At 36.3% G+C, this 23,154-nt stretch overlaps 1 protein-coding gene and 1 non-coding gene across 4 annotated transcripts in view; both read right to left on the bottom strand.

The window, feature by feature from the left end:
• Rh50 (Rhesus blood group-associated glycoprotein Rh50) overlaps positions 1 to 23,154 on the bottom strand; it is a 144,957-nt gene that overhangs the window by 5,307 nt on the left and 116,496 nt on the right. For all 3 annotated transcript variants that reach the window (XM_069840133.1, XM_069839975.1, XM_069840051.1), the window contains 4 exons: positions 15,462 to 15,618; positions 13,148 to 13,311; positions 11,373 to 11,510; positions 2,974 to 3,250 (listed from right to left, as the gene is read on the bottom strand). In XM_069840133.1, the coding sequence (XP_069696234.1) occupies positions 2,974 to 3,250; positions 11,373 to 11,510; positions 13,148 to 13,311; positions 15,462 to 15,618 (736 nt within the window). The remainder of the gene's footprint in view (positions 1 to 2,973; positions 3,251 to 11,372; positions 11,511 to 13,147; positions 13,312 to 15,461; positions 15,619 to 23,154) is intronic.
• Positions 13,399 to 13,474, bottom strand: TRNAC-GCA (transfer RNA cysteine (anticodon GCA)). The gene has a single exon. It is a non-coding gene; the product is annotated as a tRNA-Cys (tRNA).

Raw genomic sequence — 23,154 nt, 5'->3', positions numbered from 1 at the left:
TAGATTGAAAGGGACGATAGGGTGCACTAAGTGCTTCTAGCTCTCAATACAGTGCACAAGTGCAAAGTTCTATCCTACAGTTTTGTGTATACAGTGCTGGATAGCAGATTCAGCTCTGTACCCTTATGGTGTCGTCACATGGCCGTTTTCATGCTCACTACTGCTACCAAAACCATCATTGCTCTGGATTCTGAAGACTGGGGCAAAATTGGACATCTGCTGCGTCTCTTCTTTGGGCACAATCCAGAAGGGGTCATCAGTAAAAAGCAACGCTGGAGTAAGTAGTTTCGGTCTTCCAGTAAAAACAGGACCTCTCAGCAGCAGACCTGTGGATGGTAGTAATTGTGGGACACCCTGTATATGCGATGATTATGCGGTCGAGTATTTGATAAGCTCCAGCTCTGCTCTTCCCATATCAGCGTTGGAAACCTATGCTACTCCCAAGACGTCACCCCGGCCTATTGTTTTAGGGGAGAGTCGGGTAGTATCGAACATCGGGTAATATCGGACAGTGCGTTACTTTCATCTACCACCATATGGCAGTACCTGAATGACATGGTTACGTTTCTCTATGCGACATCACAGAAACGTAACCATGTCAATCAGGTACTATCATCGTGTGGTAGATGAAAGAAACTCACTGTCCGATATTACCCGATGTCCGATACTACCCGACTCGATACAGATGATATATGAACTGAGGTGGAAAGTGTTGATGGAATGATAAAGAGAAACGGGAATACACCGGGAAAAACCTTTTGCAATATCTACTTTGTCGTCCATCTCAAATTCCATAATGATCAGGCCGAGGATCGAACCTAGGCCACTTTAATGGAAGACCAGCGTATTAACACTTGAGCCACAGATGGGCGCACTACCTCCACCACCATCGTCATCATTATCATTATCATCACCATCACAATTGTCATCCATCAGTATCATCACTATTAACAGCATCTCCATTTTAAAAATTTGCCAGTTATTTTGGACGGTTACTGTTCTCCAACCAGGAGATAAACTGTGAAAGGAATGTGCTTACTATTTCGTCATCTATTGGAGCGAAGTAGATAGATAATATTAGAGTTATAACGTCAGTTTAAAAATCATGCGCTCTCCTGCATATGTTATTTCCTGTATGGAGGGATTAAAAGACCAGGAGATTAACAGTGATCTAATTTTGTAACTAGGGTAGTATAAAAATGTGTTCATCAGTGTTATGGTTTGTGCTCTGAGAGATAGCCAATAGAGATACGAGTACCCACGTGTGTGACCTTATGACATCTTATGACAACAACATTCATTCACAGCATCACCCCGCTTCGTCTCATTCCCTGGGGACTTTCTCGTGGTTGGAGTACAGTTATGGTGATCATGTTCTTGTGCTTGAGAGAGAACAATAGCATGCAGACACGTAATCGTACTAGAGCTATTCCAATTCTCACGGATATTAGCCTACATTTTTACTATTTTCAAACTCTGTTATATTGAAAATGAAATTACTTTTGTCAACTTTTATTATTAGAATCAATTTATAAGATCAGTATCATTTTACAGGCAAAAGTTGTTTGAATAAAATGTATTACTATAGCAGAAAATAAAGAAAAGATTCCGATACGGCTGTTACAAGATTTGTGAACTCACTTCACATCTTATTAAAAAAAAGATGAGGCCGAGGATTCGTCATAGATTACCTGACATTCGCCTTACGGTTGGAGAAAACCCCAGAAAAACTCAACTAGGTGATCAGCCCAAGCGGGAATCGAACCCGCACCCAAACGCAATTCCGGATCGGCAGGCAAGCACCTTAGCCGACTGAGCTACGCCGGTGGCTGACAAATGTTAATATGAACTTTTTTTACTCAGAATAATCTATACTTACTTACTTACTGGTTTTAAGGAACCCGGAGGTTCATTGCCGCCCTCACATAAGCCCGCCATTGGTCCCTATCCTGAGCAAGATTAATCCAGTCTCTATCATCAAATCCATTTTAATATTATTTCCCATCTACGTCTCGGCCTCCCTAAAGGTCTTTTTCCCTCCGGCCTCCCAACTGACACTCTATATGCATTTCTGGATTCGCCCATACGTGCTATATGTCCTGCCCATCTCAAACGTCTGGATTTCATGTTCCTAATTATGCCAGGTGAAGAATACAATGCGTGCAGTTCTGTGTTGTGTAACTTTCTCCATTCTCCTGTAACTTCATCCCTCTTAGCCCCAAATATTTTCCTAAGCACCTTATTCTCAAACACCCTTAATCTCTGTTCCTCTCTCAAAGTGAGAGTCCAAGTTTCACAACCATATAGAACAACCGGTAATATAACTGTTTTATAAATTCTAACTTTCAGAATTTTCGACAGCAGACTGGATGATAAAAATTTCTCAACCGAATAATAACAGGCATTTCCCATATTTATTCTGTGTTTAATTTCCTCCCGAATATCATTTATTGCTCCCAGATATTTGAACTTCTCCACCTTTTCAAAAGATAAATTTCCAATTTTTATATTTCCATTTCGTACAATATTCTCGTCACGAGACATAATAATATATTTTGTCTTTTCGGGATTTACTTCCAAACCTATCTATTTACTTGCTTCAGGTAAAATTCCCGTGTTTTCCCTAATCGTTTGTGGATTTTCTCCTAACATATTCACGTCATCCGCATAGACAAGCAGCTGATGTAACCCGTTCAATTCCAAACCCTCTCTGTTATCCTGGACTCTCCTAATGGCATACTCTAGAGCAAAGTTAAAAAGTAAAGGTGAAAGTGCATCTCCTTGCTTTAGCCCACAGTGAATTGGAAACGCATCTGACAGAAACTGACCTATACGGACTCTGCTGTACGTTTCACTGAGACACTGAATAATCTATACTACCACCCCCTAAAATGTTAAAGATTTCTTCTGAATCACCCTGTATATAGTAGAGTTTTATAAGTTCCAGACACAAACATGACCCTTGACACAAACCTGTGAGGACGCCACCAATTAAGCCGATGCCAAGAGTGATCGCCACGGCGAGAAGCTGGTAGCCTGCCTGCCCCCCTGCAGTCCTCCCCATGCCGTCGTCCACATGGCTGCTATTTCCGCGGGCTGGGAACTGCTCGTACAGGCTAGAGCCATACTGGGTCTCTGTCGCCATTCCAGCCAGGATGGCCCCTATGATGCCAGCCAGCACCCCAGGCATGCCGTGCAGGTTGTGCACGCCACATGTGTCGTGGAGCGTTATAGTCTTCAACAGGAATGGCTGTCAACAGTGAACACCAACACCTCACAGTCTGCAGAAAGTTTCTCAGAAAAATAAAAATTGCGATGCAAGTTGCAAACATGTTTTTCACTATGCATCAAAAGTTGTACAGGGACATCATTTTATTTTTACTAACATTTTTAATATTAACCTTGCCATACCTTTGGATCAAGATTGAGAACCGGAAACACCGTTTGCTAACAACCCCTTGCACGACTGGAGTTCGATGATATTGGCGTAAAATACAAATCACTTTACTAGGTATAGGAGGGAAGAAAAGTAGTTCATCCATTTACGTAAAATAGGAAATATCACGCTTTTGACTTTGATCATTTTCATTAGGTTTTTGTTTAATCAAAATACAGTACAGTATTAACAATGAGTGTTTTTACTCACGAACTGAGCTTTCCATGCGGACGTATTCATTATGCAGTGTATGTTATATTGTCTACGGCACATTAGCGTACAATATAGAGAAAGAAGTTAAATTGAAAAATAATCATAATATGGATATTTAAACACACTTTTTAAAATAGTGGCCGTTCATTTCGATACAGGCTCTTTCGTACATATTATTGCAATATAGACTATTGTACCTAATCCCAATTAACAGTTTCGTACGTCGTACCAGTAACTCATGTTGAAGTAATTCTGTATCTATTCTGTAAAAGAGTACCTTACGTACTGTAAATTCAATCTTCACTTCTGCTCGATCCGAAAAGATAAAATTACTCAGACATGCTATCTACTGTCCGTCCAAGTGGTTATGTCGCAGTGCCGTAGAAAGGGAGGAAATCACGTGACAGTCAATTACTTAACGACATCCTTTTATTTAAGTTATTTTAAACAATTATATGGGTATAATAATACGTAGACGTCCAATTCCTAACAGAAATTAATGTTCTCAGAAAAGAGCTAAGACAGCCCAGCCACTAGCATTTACAGAAAGGCGAATAGAAGCAGGTGAGGGGAAACCGGGATGCAACGTAGGCAATTGGACGACAGTACCTGTGCGAAAATGATTCAATATTGAAAGTTCTTTCGTCACTGGAAAACGCGAACATATTTTTGGAACGTACTGTTTACTCTGAACATAAGGCTACTATGACTGTATATGCGGTCTTGGATCTGTGTGGAGGACGGTTGAACTTCATTAGTAGAAGGGGTGGGAGTGAAGTACATTCAAAAACTCAGGTATAATAAAAATTGAAGTAAAAATAAAATGATGTCCCTGTATTTGTATTAAGTCTTCATAATAATGTTGACAGCGAAAATTATGCTAAAGCAGCAGGGGCGGCTCTTGGGGTAGTGCCAGTGTGACATGGCACCGCCAATGAAAGAAACAAAAAAATAATATCCTAGAAAGCAGTTGTAATAGTTTATTTCTACACATTTTATTCGCATTTCATCTGAACGAGCGAGCGCACAGATCGGGACGCACTCTTGCAGCGTTTTTCCGAACGTTGGAGCTACTTCGCTGTGGCACTACCTACGTCCATATAACACTGTACAAAAGGCTACTGATTCTAGTTTATATGCGTTTCTTATGGCAGACTCTGAGCCGAATTCAATTTGACTCAGTAGTTAATATTCCGCCCGCTAGAGCACAGTAATGCAGAAATTTCGCTAGATGGAGACGTTAGGAAGGGAACCATGAACCGCAGACTTGCACGAAAACACAAGTTAAAGTTCCGCGCCAAATGTTAATGTAATGTTGCCAATTCAAAACTAATGCAAATAACTTGGATTTGAATGTGTAAAGTATTATCCGTTTAACTATATTAAATGCAGAGATAGTCATGGTTCTTTTTAGAAAGATAAATATTTTTTCATATTATGTAAAACTGTTTGTTAATGTTGTGTAATATTTGTTTTATTTTGCGGCAACTAAATATCGCTACACTGTTGCTATAGTATTGATGCTTTTGTTAACGATACATGAGATCCGTGCAGGACATGAACATGTGTTATTCAGGCCCCTGCCTTGGATTCATCGGCCTGTTAAATAAAATGCAAACGTGTTCGTTTATTATCTATATCACTGTTTATCTCGTGTGTTTTTGCCAGTAATTTTATTACTTATAAGATTTATTTGTATTTGACTAACAATACTGTGAAAGTTTTGATTATCTGTATCTGTAAATTTCGTTATTAGTTTCGGAAATGTTATTGTAACTGTTACTAGATGCATTATTAACTGTACACCTGGTAAATAGCTGGTTTAATTAATGTGTTTTATTTAACATAATTTAAACGTGAGCTGCGATTGTCAGTTTCACTAGGGTAATTTGCGTAAAAACTTTTTTCATTTTCGGTACCACCACCAGAAAGCCTCACAGGCCGCCACTGTATAGCAGCTGTTCCTAATCTTATGAATGTCGGAACTGAGACACCACATCCATAGAAGTTATTGAGAAATATTAGACTTTAGTCAGAACCTAATTTGAATACTATTTTAATAATATTATGTAATTTAACAGAATTCTTCTTTCACTCAAAAAAAGTTGTGTACACATGTGCCTTCCTCCCCTTAAAAAAAAAATAAAATAAAAAATAAAAAATCGGGTTGGCCCTCCCACTCGAGTGGTTTCCTCCTCCCCTATGGGCGGCTCTAGTGGTGTTATTCCGTAGTAGCAGGTGTAGGAATAATATTTGTATCATAAAAACTAAGAGTTGAGTCTCCAATCAGCTCTCAGCAGGAACATTATTGGCTCTTTGTTTCCGTTGTTTTTATGCCACTTTTCATCCCCTGCCTTCGAAGGAAAGCGAATGCAGCTCTTTCCACTCAGATTGGCGCTTTTCTGTGTAGAGTGGTAGGAGGTATTGTCCAATGACAATGAAGGAGTAGGCAGTGTCGGTCCCTAAAGGTGCGTATGGGCTATTCCATATGAAATCGATCAGTAAAAAACCTCGCATTTTCATATACTCTAATTTTTTCCCTACTTATACAAGGTGCTGAGGACAGTGCATTTTCAAAAATATGCTATCGAAAGTCAAACGGTTTTCGTATTGTTGAGCGACAAATTTAGCGTATTTTATAAAAACAAGCTTCTTTCAGCGCTCAGAACTCTGGAACCATTTACTGCAGAACATTGAACGAGAACTTATTTTGAAGCTGACATTTGGTAGGTTATGTTAAGAAGTAATCCTTATTTTTATTGTACACAGAGAGACAGATAATCTGATTTTACTTGTTTTTAGGCTTTTTGATCATTTGTAAAAATGTAAAAAAATATTAAGAAAAAACCTTGCATTATTAAGAGGGATTCGGCATTGTTTGCTTAGTGGTACGGCAATAAGTTTCGAGGGTATTAAATAGATTATTTTCACACGCCTAGACTTGAACGGCGCAGTACCGCACGCACTGGCCGAGAGTTGAAGATAAGCATTGGGCGTCATTTTTACTCATGTGTTTATGAAAACTTGTGATAAAGCTAGCCCAGCCATGACTGCTAGAGAAAACATCACGTGTTTATGTCTCCTGGCCTTGCTTGAGTAGGCTAGCTCCCGTCTCACAGTCAGCTGGTTAGTTCACGCGCGTACTATTTATTTTCTTTATTTGATATTTTCAATACTTTCTTATCAACGTACCACCAGTAAAAAAATATGTGTTTATTTGTACTTTCAATGCGGAATCTAACCATATATTTTAAAAATATTTTTTCGTTGCCAAAGGCGTCTTAATGAGGAAAAATCTAAATTTATCCATTTCCATAAAAAGTAAGAAAAACTGTTTACATATCAATATAAATTTTAACTTCTCAGCATCAAAATAAACCATGATTTTGATGATTGGGAGAAAGGATTTCGGAGCCACAACAGTTTAAAGTTGCTAATTTTATGAAAATACGATAAATTTAAATATTATTAATTTAAACACTATTAAGTTCTGATGCCTCAAACTTTGCACAAAGCATTACATCACAGTTGTCTACGGACAGAAAAAGTTTCATTGTATTTAAAAATTGCAAGGTCAATTTTCTCTATATTTCGGTCGATTTGAGATGGAATAGTCCGTACACACTTAGCGAACGAACAACGAACGACAAACGAATGCATTCGCTGATTGAAATCGGAACGTGTGTACGTCGCAGCAAAGGCAAACCGATCGTTTGGTTTGCCTTCGGAAGTGATCCGTCGCTTGTCGGTACATCAAAGGAAGTTGGTATTCGTTGTGGACGGGATTTGCCACTAGCTTCTAGTTCGTAGCAGAACGCAGCGCTTAGTTCAATTTCACCAACAGGACGTCGAAACTGGAGTGGACGAAAGACGCTGTTATAAATCTTATTAATGCATATGGGAGCAGGGAACTTTATGCAATCCCAAGCATCCTACTTACCACAATAAAGTAAGAAAATATGATGTTTGGGAAGCCATTGGAAAGATGTTCAGCTGTAAAGTAGGCGAGCCAAACACGTGCAAAATTTGAAAATTGTTTTTGTTTATTTATTTTCAGTGGATACATATTTTTTGTTTATTATAGGGAGCAGAAGTCAAAAAGAAAACTGAGTCCCTACTGACATTATTCCGGAGCGAAAGACAGAAGTCCACAAAAAGATCTGGAATGGGGAGTGATGAAGTGTACGAGTCAACTTGATTCGCGTATAAACATATGTCGTTCCTTTTGGACAAATTCACGCCCAGAAAAAAAAAAACAAAGCTCCAACCTTGTGCATACAAAACAAATTATTGGCACTGAAAAGTGCCTTTTCGTAAGCATGATGCGCATTCGACAAACACAGACAAATCTCTCTTTTTAGTATTTTAAGATAATTGTCAGTGAGGTATCCGTATATTGAAACTTTCCCCTGTCTTGTAGTCGTATCTTAATAAAATCTTCCAGTTCCTCAATTATTACTGTAGGGGAGACTGTTGTACCTTTAAACACTTTTCACATTTTATTTTTTTTTAATTTTGGGAAATGAAATTTTTTAAATGAAAAAATGCTTGAAATAATTACTGAAGATTCCTTTACAACTTCCTCTATGTATTTTCCTATTTTACAGATCTATTAAGGATGGAAAAAATAAAATGAAGAGATATGTAATGTGTTCAAAGGTACAATAGGATCATGTACCTTGGAACATACCCTCTTGTAAGTTGGAACACATGGAATATAGGTGGGAATATAGCTGTAAGAACTGACAATCATATTTAAAATGTATTTGCAATCATAAACCAGAGCAGGCATCTCTGATTGAGATTTTATTTCCTGGAGAAGCAATAATTGCTTCAACAGCTTTCTTCCAGACATCCGGATCAATTGGGGACCTCTTAATTCCAGACTTACTTCGTGACATGACCTTAAAATAAAAGAAAAACAAAAACCGATAGTATCGTTTAATTTGGAACATGTTCCATGGTACAAGATATTTTGTGTTCAAGGGTACAAGAGGGTGCACGTTTAAACAAATATGGCTCACAGAACTAGAGAGTCAAATAAATCATGGAAATTAAAATATGTTATTACTCACCAGATGATAGGGAACACACCGTACTTGAAAGATATTAACAAATACAATCTGGTTTTGTGTTAGAAAACATACATCAATGAACGAAATGTTCACTTTTGGTACTAAAAAACTTCTTTTGTCCACGGAACTCACACTTTGCAATAAATCAAACTGAAACTACGACCAGAGCTACTTAGCGGCTTTCTCTACAATCTACTTCATTTTGAGTCCTCTAGGTAGCAGCAAACATTAAAAAACAAAAAATGTTCAAAGGTACACTATGCTAAAGGTACAACAGTCTCCCCTACATACTTCTGGAACAATCCTGGTAATCAGCTGTTTCGACACTTTGAATAAATACATTAAACTTGTATACGAATCTCCTATAGTAAGATATCGAAGTGTTAAAGCTAGCCTTTCCTGGATAGGTTTGCTTCTCGCCAGCCTGTGTCTTTCTTGGAAATTTTTGGCCCTATTTTGCACAGTTACATTTCGAAGTCTGTTTCTAAAATGCGACAGAAATTATTGTGAAATTGTCCCGATTCCATACGACGTAAATCATGAAGCAAGTCAGTGCCTCTATATTGATTGCGATTTTCGTAGAGTGACGTCTGACACCATCGCCTTTTGTTTTTTAACTTTCTTTTTGTTAAACTGCCTATAATAACAACGGCTGCACTTGCTATAATTATATTTTCGTCTGCATTATTGCGGATAATCAGCGAACGTGAATGTTTTCTGACCATTTGCTGATGATTTGTACGTTGCTCCAAATAGCGAACGAACAACGAAGTTTCGCTTCATCATTCGTTCGTTGTTCGTTCGCTAAGTGTGTACGCACCTTAAGGCGTGCGACACACCTGTCTATCTGACCAAGAGGACGCCTTACCATTCCAGAAACCCACACCAACATTATCACTTTTCTCGGTATCGTCATCTAGGTCCACATAGTAGGCTATTCCACTTCTATTGCTAATGTTGGGTTAGGTTTGTAAATGGAATCAGATTTTCTTTACTTGTGTATTTCCATGAAAACCTTGAAGTTCATATTTTTCTGCATCACAGTACAGTAGAACTTCTATTATCCGTGGTAATGAAGGGGTTGGGCTGAACGGTTAATCGACAAAAATCGGATAATCCGCACCATAGAAGACTTCCGTAAATTAAGTGCTACATAAAGCAGTTTCGTAATTTTCTCCGTGGTCATGTGTTCTAACACATTAGGTAGTGAATCAGAAGTTTTAAGTATAATACGTAGCTCTGTTGGAAAGAGTGGGTGCAGAAAGAATAATGCTGAAACTGATCAGGAAGAGAAAAAGGAATTGGTTGGGTTACTGGCTGAGAAGAAACTGCTTACTGAAGGATTCACTGGAAGGAATAATAATAATAATAATAATAATAATAATAATAATAATAATAATTTATTTAACCTGGCGAAGTTAAGGCCATACGGCCTTCTCTAACACTCAACCAGGAGTAAAGACTGCGTTACAAAAACACTACAAATTTACAAATTACACTACAATTTTACACACAAAACTGAATGGTGAACGGGAGAAGAGTTCGGGGTTGAAGAAGATATAAAATAATAGACGGGATTAAGATATATGGAGGTCCACACTTGTGGAGTAACGGTTAGCGCGTCTGACCGCGAAACCAGGTGGCCCGGGTTCGATTCCCGGTCGGGGTAAGTTACCTGGTTGAGGTTTTTTCCGGGGTTTTCCCTCAACCCAAATATGAGCAAATGCTGGGTAGCTTTAGGTGCTGGACCCCGGACTCATTTCACCGGCATTATCACCTTCATCTCATTCAGACGCTAAATAACCTGAGATGTTGATAAAGCGTCGTAAAATAACTTACTAAAATAAAAAAAATACTAAAAGATATATGGATCATATGCGGAGACTAAAAGGAAGGTAGAAATTAGGAAAGACTGGAGAATGTTGGGTTTGCAGTGGCAGAACATTATCAATGAATGAATGAATGATAGAATGAATGTAAATGACGGGTTTCTAAGGATCAAGGAAACTTCCTATGATGGATTTCTTTGGAAAGATAGGAAAAGTATGGGTCTCATGTTATAGATTTAAGTAATTTATACACTTTATATTTGGTTTTTATTAAATCTCGCATAGTTGTAACTCCAATCTCGTATTCCGGTGTGAGATGAACCACAGTTCCTCTTTTCCAAAACCACTCAATTATATGCACTTCTCTTCGATACTTAGCACAGCATGTATTCTTTTGGCACTTGTGGAAGACGTTTTGCAGAGAAATTAAACAGGTCACTCGAACAGTAGATCATAATGTTTAAGGGCAAAGGTTTGTAATATCACTCTCTCTCTCTAAAAAAAATAGTACTGATGTATTGTTCAATACTCGATATTTTTTTTTTGCAACTAAAGAGGAGAGAATGACAGACGGATAATCCAACAATCGGTTAATAGGGTGACGGATAATCGGGGTTCTACTATATTTTGACAGAAATTAATATTTAAGAATGACTTCCTAGTAGGCCTACATAGAGAGCTAGGAGGATTTTCGGTTCATCTCTACATACTAGTAAATATTATTATAGTACAGTACAGTACACTATATGACAAGAAAATAATAATATTTTTATGACCGAAAAAAAAAAGGATCATGTTGAGGAACATCGATTGGTTTACCTGTATGTAGTGGTAGCCAATAACGGATAGAGTGCCTGCAATCACGCCCACGAGCAAAGCACCGTACGGGTAGATCATCATGTCACAGGCTGTGCCTATAGCCACACCACCAGCGAGCGTTGCGTTCTGGATGTGAACCTGTACGTGGTGGAGTCAAATGCATTCACATTCTGTTTACCAAGCCAAAACATTATACATATTGTACGAAATTTAAAAATAATAATTGTGCACTTAAAAGGAAATGGCCACAAAGAAACGCTAATAAAATATGACGAATGAAACAGTATCTGTGTTAAATTCTTTGTTTGATAAAAAATAATATTATCAATAACTAAAATAATAGGATATTGCTTAGACTGGATTGAAGCCATTAGTATGTACTTAATGGAAAATCAAAAATGTCCTCTAAAAATAATACCTAATAACCAGAGACCGGAAATTTGACAGAATGCCTTTTTAAATGTGTTAAACCTATCTTCATTTTGAAAGTAAATCTGTACGAATTATACCTTTGAGATTGAATCGTCACAGTTTTATGTTGCCCTTTTCTGCCTTTTTAATGCCTAATTTACAAAATAAATGTTTTTCTTTTTTGCATTCATTTGATTATTTATCTATTATTTATTAATGTATTATTAAAAATTGCCTACAGGTATATTTTAATTTATTTCTATAACCGCTACAATGAAAGTGACTTCACCGGATGTATATTATTGTCTTTCAGTCACTTCATATTCTCTTTGCAACATTGAGTGCTGCCGTGCAAAAATGTGTAACAGTAAGCTTTTTAATTATCGCTTGTGTTTATTTCACAAGACAACAATGAGTGCGAGTCTAACGTTATTTTTAACGGTTTTTTTTTCTTTCAGTTTTCATTGCGACGTTGTTGTAGCTAGCTAAATATTTCATATCGCAACATATCAGTACAACCAAATACAAAAATGCACTTTCCTAGGCTATTGGGAAGAAGATTTCTTTGCTTCCAACAGTACCGTATTTGCTCGCGTAATTTGCGCACTTTTTAATTAACTTTGGCCACTGAAAAATTGGGGTGCGTAAAATATGCGGATTTTTCAAATAAGAGGTCCTGTTCTGAGTTTATCTCAATTAGTATATGTATAGGTAAGTACTTACGGTAGGGCTAATTTTCTATACCGGTAACTTGTGTCTACCAAGGACAAGCATTGTTATTAAAGTAGCGGGACTTTGGGGTTTCTTTCTGAAGCAGGTACTTCAGTTGCTGGTGAATGACCTACGATGGACTGTAGGGAAGGAAAATCCTTACTACACTGAAAAAAAATATGTACGTAATCCCTACTACACTGAAAAAAAATATGTACGTAAAATGTGTGCGCAAAATACACGGAGCAAAAATAAGGTTCAAAATAATCCCTTAAAAATTAGGGTGCGCAAAATACACGGGGGCGCAAATTACGCGAGCAAATACGGTAATTGCAACATCGAGTCGAAAATCTCAATTTGCATTCGACTTATATAAAGCTTGACTTGCTGTCGAAATCATTTGTGGAAAGTGCAAGGTTGTGGGTCTACTGCAAGGTTTTTGTAATTGCCTTTTATTGCGTATTTTAGCTATTTATAATGCCTTTTTGCCTGCCTATTTTAATTATTCATAATGCCTAAACTTCCGGGGTCTGCTAATAACAAGTGGACAATATTTAGGGTGTTCAGGATGAATAGTAGTTTTAAAATCTTGCAATTGTATCATAGTACAAAATACTCTTTTTGATGAAGGAAGGAAACACGAGTGTATTTACCATATCGAACTTCTTTTCGTGACTGACAAGCGATGACGCAGCAAAGGCCGTGACGCAGCAAGCAGTCAGGGACAGGTACGTGTTGATGATGGCCCTATGCTGGAGTTCTCCGTCGATCAGGGCTGAGTTGAAGCTTGGCCAGAATAGCCAAAGGAACACCGTGCCTATCAAATGGGACAAAGGTATTAATCACAGCCAAACCTTCCTTCTAGGAATTTAAAAATATTACTATTAAATACGAGAAAAATTCGCACCGGCACCGGGGATCGAACCCAGGACCTCTCAGCTCTGCGAGCTGAGCGCTCTTACCAACTGAACCATGCCGGGACACGATCCACGGCGCCGGCCGAACCTCTCTCGTAATGTTATTTTACGGCCTTACTACCTCCACTTGAGACGAAAAACGTCATATAGCAGTTGTCATGAAACTGATGTTGAATATGGCCACAAAGTCATTAAAAAAAATATGCGCTCCTGCATATATGACGTGTTTCGTCTCAAGTGCAGGCAGTAGGGCCGTAAAATAGCATTACAAGAGAGGTTCTGCCGGCGCCGTGGGTCGTGTCCCGGCATGGCTCAGTTGGTAAGAGCGCTCAGTGCGCAGAGCTGAGAGGTCCTGGGTTCGATTCCCGGTGACGGTGCGAATTTTTCTCGTATTTAATAGTAATAATAAAATAGATTAATTCATATTAGTCATGTAATATTCAATGAGGTGGGCGCGACCTCATACATATGAATATTTGATGTATTTAAATATATATTAGGGAAATTCCACAGTAATTAATATATTGCAATATGCTCTTATACAGGGTGATTCACGAGGATTTACTGCCACTTACGGAGCTCATTTCCGAAGACATTCTAAGCGAAAGATGTCATATAAACATGTGTTCTAATCTCAATATTTTCATATTCATATCCACTAATTTGAATTTGTTAGTAAGATTCCTTTTTGCCTTAGTTTTAAGGGTAAAAGAATAATACAAATAGAGAATGAGCTATTGAGAAATATAATTTCTTTAATTGGCTAGTGTTCTGAAGCTAAAAATGTGTTGTTAATTGCTTTTAGCAGTGAACTGATGAAAATGCAAGTACCTAGGCTTGTGAATTAATAATTAATTAGTAATACCGGTGTTAATATTAATATCAATACACAATTCAGTTCTCTTTCGTTGTGTTTCCAGTTCAACTCTATATTCAGGTAAGTGTAATCAAATAATAATAAGTAACTTATAGACCAACTTCGTATGAAACATGCACTTAAATATATTGACATTTTAATTAAATTCTTTCGTGTTTAGATTTTTATTAAAATGTTCAAGAGATGAAATATCATGGTAGCGACTTCTCCAAGAAATAAAGTGCTTGTTAAGTATTTTAAGTAGGCCTAAGCTATACATTTTAAAGTGGTGTTCTGTTTTGGGAATTCGTGCTAATCATTTCATGTGATCAAACTACATTTTTAGGTTAGGTCTCGCGAATCGTAAACTGTTTAGTTAAAGAAATGAATTTCATGTTGTTAGACAAAATAAATGTTAATATTAGATCATACTAATCCTAATAACCAACATAATATGCAAGAAGTCCAGGAGCAAAATATATTATTTCATACTTTATTGAATCATGTAGAAAACACCTCGCAACATAAAGACGAGATGTGGTAAATAAGTAAAACATGTAGTTATTGTTAATTATTGTGTTATTATTATTATTATTATTATTATTATTATTATTATTATTATTATTATTATTATTATTTCAGTACATAGGATTGTGATTTTTTCCGCTTTGGTTATAAATGGCATTAGTTGGCAACACTGAAGAGACGGCCAAAAAGGAACTTTTAGAAACTACACTTTCGTGATCCATCCTGTTCTATCTCGCGACTCCGATATGCCAGCGCGCTACTTTCGTACCAAACGAAAGATCACGACTGGCAGCCATTTTGGGCATGGGCGAAAATTTCCGGGCAGCATATCTCGCGACTCCGATATGCTAGCGCTCTGATTTTGGTGCCAAATAAAATATCTCGTGTAGATCTATCGATTTAAATCAGACGTATTTATGTAAAACCCTCGTGTCCTCGACACAGCCATATCCATTTTTTAGTATCAATAGGCCTACCAGTAATGCTGAAAACGTGTATTTCAGTGAAAATCTTGAAATCGATTTTTTGTATTTTCACATATATTGTATGTTTATATTTCATATAATGAGAAAGTAAAAAAAGAAATAAATAACAAAGATTATAACAATGAGATATATTTCGGGAAAATAAAGTGTTATTTCTAAATACGTCAGTACCTGTACTCACCTATCATAGCAAAGGTGTCAGATGTGTATGAGGATCCCTCTTTCTCCAGTCTTGCTGCGTGACCAATGGCCCTTCCATGTCCCAGAGCAAGACTCACTCCCAGGCCGAAGTATGCTCCAAATGCGTGTACAAAAATGGAGCCACCAGAGTCTCTAACCTGTTACACAAAAACAGACCTTAACGAAACTAACCCTCTTGAAAGTTGTAGGCCTCTACAGTACCGGTAAGTCTATTTTACACATGTACTTTTTGAAATGAAACAGTTATTTACGTTATAAGACTGTTATGTAGAACTTAAAATGCGAGCTTGCTGAGTTCTTATGTATGTATTTATTCACACTGCAATGGGTATATACCCGGTGGCAGTGGTAACTAATTACACTCAATAAAGACAATGATAAACACAATTAATAAAAAATAAAATTAATAATAATACTAATATTTAATAGTAACAATAATTAATAATAATAATAATAATAATAATAATAATAATAATGATAATAATAATAATAATAATAATAATAATAATAATAATAATAATAATAATAATGACAGGGAACATCCTAAATTAAATGAACCACGATCAGTTAAAATAACATTTAAAGTAAATCTAATTTGTACCTTAAACCTATGTTCGAACTAAAACCCACGAGTATGATATGTTCATATCTGCACAAGTACCTTTCAACACTACACTCATTTCGCTGTCAACTCACTCACTGCACTGGAACTACGACACATTTCACTGATTCTATCCTGATTTCACTAACACTTCAAAAACATTTCACTGTTCAAATACTTTGCACTGCCACTATAAACTATAAAGCTTCACTGACAGGAACACGTTTCACTTACACAACACACTTCATTGACACAACATAATTCTTCACTAATAGAACACTTCAATAACAAAATATCAATTACACCATTTAAAAACTGTGTATAATTACCGTCTGTTAGTAAAGTCCTTAAGCCTATTTTTAAATACATTTTTGGTTGTTGGTAAAGACTTTAGTAAGTCTGCAGGTAAAGCATTCCAGTCCCTGATAGTACGATGGAGGAAAGAAAACTTTCCAGTGTCCGTCCTCTGTCTTCTTTCCCTTAATTTATAAGAGTAAGAGTAACTAGACTTCGGATTTTAGGTAAATACCTATTTTAATCCTTAAAAGATAAATTCATAAAAACTTGCAAGTACGCGTTTCATATAAAACTATGCCTAAATTTGTATTTTAATAGCACCTAAAATGCCTATTTTGACGACAAAGCCTATTTTGACCTGTTAAGTATGTTTTATCTCTAATAAGTCAAAACACCCATTCTTATTTCGAAAATTTGTATTTTAAGTTCCAAAAGTGTTCCTGGTTCTGTTGGAAATAAAGTACGGGATAAACTGGAGCAAGTTCTGCAGAGAAATGTAGGACTGAAGGACCTGCGTACTGCTTCAGATATCCTAGCAGGGAAGAACACGGATTTACAATGCAACATTCCTGTCCAACTAGTGTCAAAATTGAAATACGCTCCTGTTAGTTCAGTGGATGTGGAGCGTTCATTTTCAGCATACAAACTTGTGTTGAGTGACAGACGGTATTGCTTTTTAGTTGAAAATTTAGAAAAAGTATTATTAATTTATTGTAAAGCTAATTATGAACATTGGCGGACAAGGCTTGGTATAAATCGATTATATTTGATTTGTTTGTGTACTGAATTTATGTCTAAAATTTATTTTTTACTTTTAATTGTTTAGTTTATGTATAACTAACTTAGATATTTGTTGTTCTTGTACTTTTAGTAGTGGTGGTGATAACGGCGTATAAACATTTAAAATTATTAAATTCTAGAAGTGATGATTTGGAACATGTTTTTAAAGAAAACATTATTTTTTGTTAGAGTCTATTTTAAATTCTTTAGAGACTATTTCCTACACTTTTAAGCCTATTTTAGGCACCTAAAATTACATTTTAACGACCTAAAAATCCGTACCCTACTTATAACGGTCGTGTATTGTACAACATTTTATGATATTTTTAATCCTATATCTTAAGAGAAAATAAATTAATAATTGTATTTTGTATGTTGTTGGATGTTTTGTATGTTCTTTCTTCACCCACTCTTTGCAATACAGCTTCATTTCTTATGCTGTCTGTCTATTTCACAAGTTTCATCCTCCTCCATATCTACATTTCAAATGCTTCTAATCGTTTCTCTTCACTTTGTCGTAATGTCCATGTTTCTGCTCCATACAATACTACACTCCACACAAAGCACTTCACTAGTCTCTTCCTTAGTTATTTCTCCAGAGGTCCGCAGAAGATGCTCCTTTTTCTATTAAAAGCTTCCTTTGCTATTGCTATTCTCCTTTTTACTTAGTTATTTATGAGACTAGTTCATAAAGGTTCTCTTTTTGGCATTGTATGTGTCATACAATGTTCTTTATACAATAGCACAAATTTACATTAAATAAATAGTTTAAGTTGGAGAGGTTATAAGAACACAATGTCATGACCGTTAAGAAATAAGTATCCATGGAATGGCAGTCTGTGTTATTCATGTTCACGACTTCATGGCCGTCTAAACTGGCCATATAATCAACAAAGCGATTAGGAACAGTTGAATGATAAATGTTGTTACAGTGGGTACTACATGTAACTTCAAAATAATAAGGCCTAAAATGTAAATATGAATGTTAAATTTGTTACTTATTTGTGTTACGTGTAGGCTTAATATTTAAGTAGCCTAATGAACGATCCATGTATTGCATTAATTTCTTACTAAATGAAGTTTGTACATTAAATACTGGGTGTTCAGTTCAAAGTATGTCATAGCTCGCTGTATGTCGTCATGTGGCTAGTCGATGAGCCTAGAGAATTCAATCTTCCTACACTTCCGCAGAGGTGTATTACTTATGTGCCAGAGAAGTTGCCTAGCAAGTACGGCGTTCATTCAGAAGAGTACTTACCGATACGTACGGTAACGCCGATAGTGGCAGGAACGTGAACTGTTTCGAAACATGTATTGAGGTGAGTTTTTTTACTGTCGGGATATGTGGAGAGGGTTAAGACGATTACTTACGTATTTGTTGACATTAACTTCGACGGTCAACATGGACACGGAGCATTTGATTTGTACTGTGGAATGTTGCCGTCCTCAACCGATGATAACAAATACCCTGTGTACGACTTGCCCGCGCAAAACAACACAGTTCGAAAGAAGTTATGGTAGCACACAGACCGTACAGACCGCCATCTGTTGCTACGACGTTCAAGTTGTATCGTACACGTTCTCAAGTTCAGATTGTACGCATTGATTAATAGGCAACTTCTCTGACACAAAAGCTGAAACTCGCTTCAAAACGCTGACTCATCAACAGTGACGTCATGACACACTTTCAAATGAACACCCAGTATTACATTTTCTTTGGCAGTGCGTAAAATGGATAGCAGTGCCTAAAGTGATTATTTATTTTTTTACGCAACCTCCGGGTTCCTTAAAAGCCATAAGTATAAGTATATAGTGTTTTAAAGACTCATTTTTAGGCACTGATAACAGAGGGTAAAATGTAAATTTACGCACTATTGTAGAAAAAATCTATTGTGCTATTTTAAAAAGTTATCGATGATGTCATAACTTGAACAACAATAATCGCAAAAATGTTTTCTTTCTATGAAAAATATTCCTTTCTGAGTACAAGGTTTGACGTGTCTGAGATTTGTGTCCAAAACCCCTCATTCAGTTTTAATTGCAATTATGCGACACTTTTGGAACACCCTATATATAGGCTACGTTGTTAGAGTTAATATAATAAAAGAGTGTCTCAGTTTCTTTCTAAAAAGAGCGTTATCTTAATTTAATCCTTACTAGGCCTATTAGTTATCCGTTATACAACCTCAAACAGTTCCTTTACAATCTATATAGATCTGTAGCCAAACTTTTTCTGGTAATTTTCGATTTTCCAAAAATAATTGGTGTTAACATGTATAATTAACCATCCTGAAACCGAAAATAGCTTTTTTGAAATTTTTGCTTGTATGTCTGTCTGTCTGGATGTTTGTTACCTTTTCACGCAATAATGGCTGAACGGATTTATATGAAAATTGTAATATGAATTAAGTTCGTTCTAACTTAGATTTTAGGCTATATGGCATTCAAAATACTATTTTTAAAAGGGGGGTTATAAGGGGGCCTGAATTAAATAAATCGAAATATCTCGCTTATTGATTTTCATGAAAAATATTACATAACAAAAGTTCCTTTAAAAATAATTTTCGATAAGTTTTACCCTATACAAAATTTTGATAGGACTGATATTTAATGAGATAAATGAGTTTTAAAATTACAATAACAACGCCATCTAAGGCGCTGTACTGAAATAAAAACAAATGACTTCGTCTATAAGGGGCCTTGGACAACAACAATCGAAAGTTATTAAACATAGCCTACAGAGAATGTTTCTGTGTTTGTATGAAGTAATATCGGAAGCTAATTAATTGTATAATTATTTCACTATTGGAAAGTGTAGTTTCTCTAGATGGACATAATTCTACAATGTTATTGCAGTAACTTCTGAAACATATAGCAAGTAATATAAAGTATACATATTAAAACTAAATGATATGTCACTCTTCATTAAACTATGGTTGCATGTAATAACAATTAAGAAACATGTTAAAGGAATTGTCATTGCACCAAATGATTGCTCTCTGGACCAAAATGACCGCATTTTAATTATTTGGATGCAATTTAAATTAAGTAACATATTAAACGATTTATCCTTCTATCAAACACGAATGTTCCCTGGATCAAATGTCCTATTTTAAATATGTAATTACTTTATATTTATTTCTAACGGGTGCAGCGGAGCGCACGGGTATGGCTAGTTATTAATTTGTGTTCTAGGTTCACTTGAATGCATACGTTTTACAATTCGAGTTTTAGGCCCAATTTTAATGACGTGGACATCATTTAGTCAAGTTTGTATTCTCACTACATTGGTGCGCTTTTAGATGCGTGTATGATCTTACCCCCTCCCTTAACCCCCACCCTTACAATACTCCTAACTCATTCATGTAGCGTGCTGTGAGGAGTCTAAGACACCCCAACGAGACAGAGCATATTGCTGTCTTCGTGCTTCTTGTATAGTCATTTGGATTTCGAATTGTGATAAAAAGGGAATGTGGTGGCGTTTCAAACAAGCCATATTCAATTGTGTGCAGTTGTGGTACGAAAAGTTTCAAATATTGTGACGGACAAGAGCTGTGGCTATATTAAGAGTGTGCGATATTGACTTTCAAAAGAACGATGAGCAAACACGTTTGTTTATAATTAGGAAATATGATTGAAACGAAAGTTTTCGGTATTAAAAATCAGTAAACCGATCGTGTGGCTTCAAAACAGTATTCAAGTGTCAGAAGAGACTGGATTTCGAAGTACGGCAGTACAATCTTGAACGAGGGACCAGGATCGGAGGTAAGTGCATGTCTTTCATTATAACTTCATAGCACCACAAAGAATTTTGTAATAGATTTATAAATTATAACCTCAAAAACATAAAGGGTTTTATATAGCACGCGACACTGAAAGTTTTTTGGATGAAAAAATTTAGGAAATTGATCTAATTTTCAGGGAAAATGCAGTTCGAAATGTGAAGAATTTTTACAGTACGTCAGTTGACATGAAAACATATTAGTAAAGAGCTAAAAATTGGAAAAAATTCATTGATGTAGGTAACCTAAAAGTGATTATTTAACATGTGAAATGAAGAGACAGGACACTTAAAAATGAAAACGAAATGCATATTTCACTTCACTTACTATATTGAAGGCATACCAAAAGCCTAACTTTTTTTTATTTTTAGTAAGTTATTTTACGACGCTTTATCAATATCTTAGGTTATTTAGTGTCTGAATGATATGAAGGTGATAATGCCGGTGAAATGAGTCAGGGGACCAACATCGCAAGTCACCCAGCATTTGCTCATATAGGGTTGAGGGAAAGTCCCGGAAAAAACCTCAACCAGGTAACTTGTCCCGACGGGAATCGACCAAAAACCTAACCTAACCCAACATAACCTAACCTAAAAGTGATTATTTAACACGTCAAATGAACGCAAAACGCACATTATACTTCATTTACTATATTCAAGGTATACCAAAAGCCTAGCCTAACCTAACCTAACCTAACCTAACCTAACCTAAACTAACCTGTCACATTTTAGTATATCCAATGCATACCAAAAGCCTAAATTAACCTAACCTAACCTAACCTAACATGTCACATAGTCGTATATGCAAGGCATGCGGAAAGTCTAAAGTAAACGAACCTAACCTAATGTGCCATCCCGCACCGTTTATCTTAGAAAAATGCAAGTTGGAAATTCGCGTGCTGTAGTAAAGCCAACATAAATTGTCCAAAGGATTTTAGAAAAATACAAGCACTGCATTATGGTACCGGTAGTTATTGTGAAATTTATTTGTATATCCGTTAATGGCCTCATTTGGATGAATTATCGATTAAACTACCGCTAAGGTAGGTCCCTTCCTACTCCGCTTATGCACCTTCAACTGTCTTACCAGTCATACCAACATAACTTTAGTGACGTTACGAAAGTTCCACGCTAGCGTACACTCACGCTGTGCCTTGTCTGTACGAATCTGTGACAAGTTAGGTTGTGTTAGGTTAGGTTAGGTTAGGCTAGGCTAGACTAGGCTTTTATTATGCCTAGCATATACGAATCTGTGCAGGATTTTCAAAGCCTGGTAATTTTTTGTTTAGTGATGTTGTCAGTACTGACTAGCGTAATGGCGGATTTAGAAACGAAGTAACATTATAGAAACTGTGTTTATCAAATAGGGTAGACTACTAGAAGGAAAATTAAGAGCCATTGAAATAGACTTCTGCAGGAGATCAGCTAGGAGGTCAAGAAGAAAAAGATAAGGCATACAATAATAATGGTCAGCGCGTCTGGCCGCGAAACCAGGTGGCCCGGGTTCGATTCCCGTTCGGGACAAGTTACCTGGTTGAGGTTTTTTCCGGGGTTTTCCCTCAACCCAATATGAGCAAATGCTGGGTAACTCTCGGTGTTGGAGCCCGGACTCATTTCACCGGCATTATCACCTTTATCTTATTCAGACGCTAAATAACCTAAGATGTTGATAAAGCGTCATAAAATAGTCTACTAAAATAAACAATAATAAGGTAGATAATAAATGTAGAGAAAGATATTGTATAATAGAAGTTATGGACATGTTAAAAGGATGGAAGATGGAAGAATAGAAAAAGAAATCATGCGATCGGAACCAGGAGGAAGGAATAGGAAAGGAAGCACTAGAGAGGAAGCAATGGAGAAAAAAAAATGATATGATATTTTGTTTGGTTGAGGAAAAACTACTGCACTGTAGAAAGTCCTATAACGGATATAATAATAATAATAATAATAATAATAATAATAATAATAATAATAATAATAATACTTTATTGCCAGGACAAGAATACATATTGATTTTTTTATATAAAACTCTCTAGCACCCCCTGAAAGAGTAAGTTACATAGTCGTGCTCTGGGGGCATTCCACATAAGTTAATGTTAAAACATTTTATTGAATAACAGAGTAAAACGTAATTAAAGAAAACAAGAAGAAAAAAACACATATCACAATAATTGAACTTTAAATTTCCTGTGTTAACAGCAATTTTTTAAT

Source organism: Periplaneta americana, chromosome 1 (assembly GCF_040183065.1).
Source record: "Periplaneta americana isolate PAMFEO1 chromosome 1, P.americana_PAMFEO1_priV1, whole genome shotgun sequence".
Lineage (NCBI taxonomy): Eukaryota > Metazoa > Arthropoda > Insecta > Blattodea > Blattidae > Periplaneta > Periplaneta americana.
The sequence above is the reverse complement of the archived record's forward strand: the minus strand, read 5'-3'. Positions and strand labels throughout refer to the sequence as shown.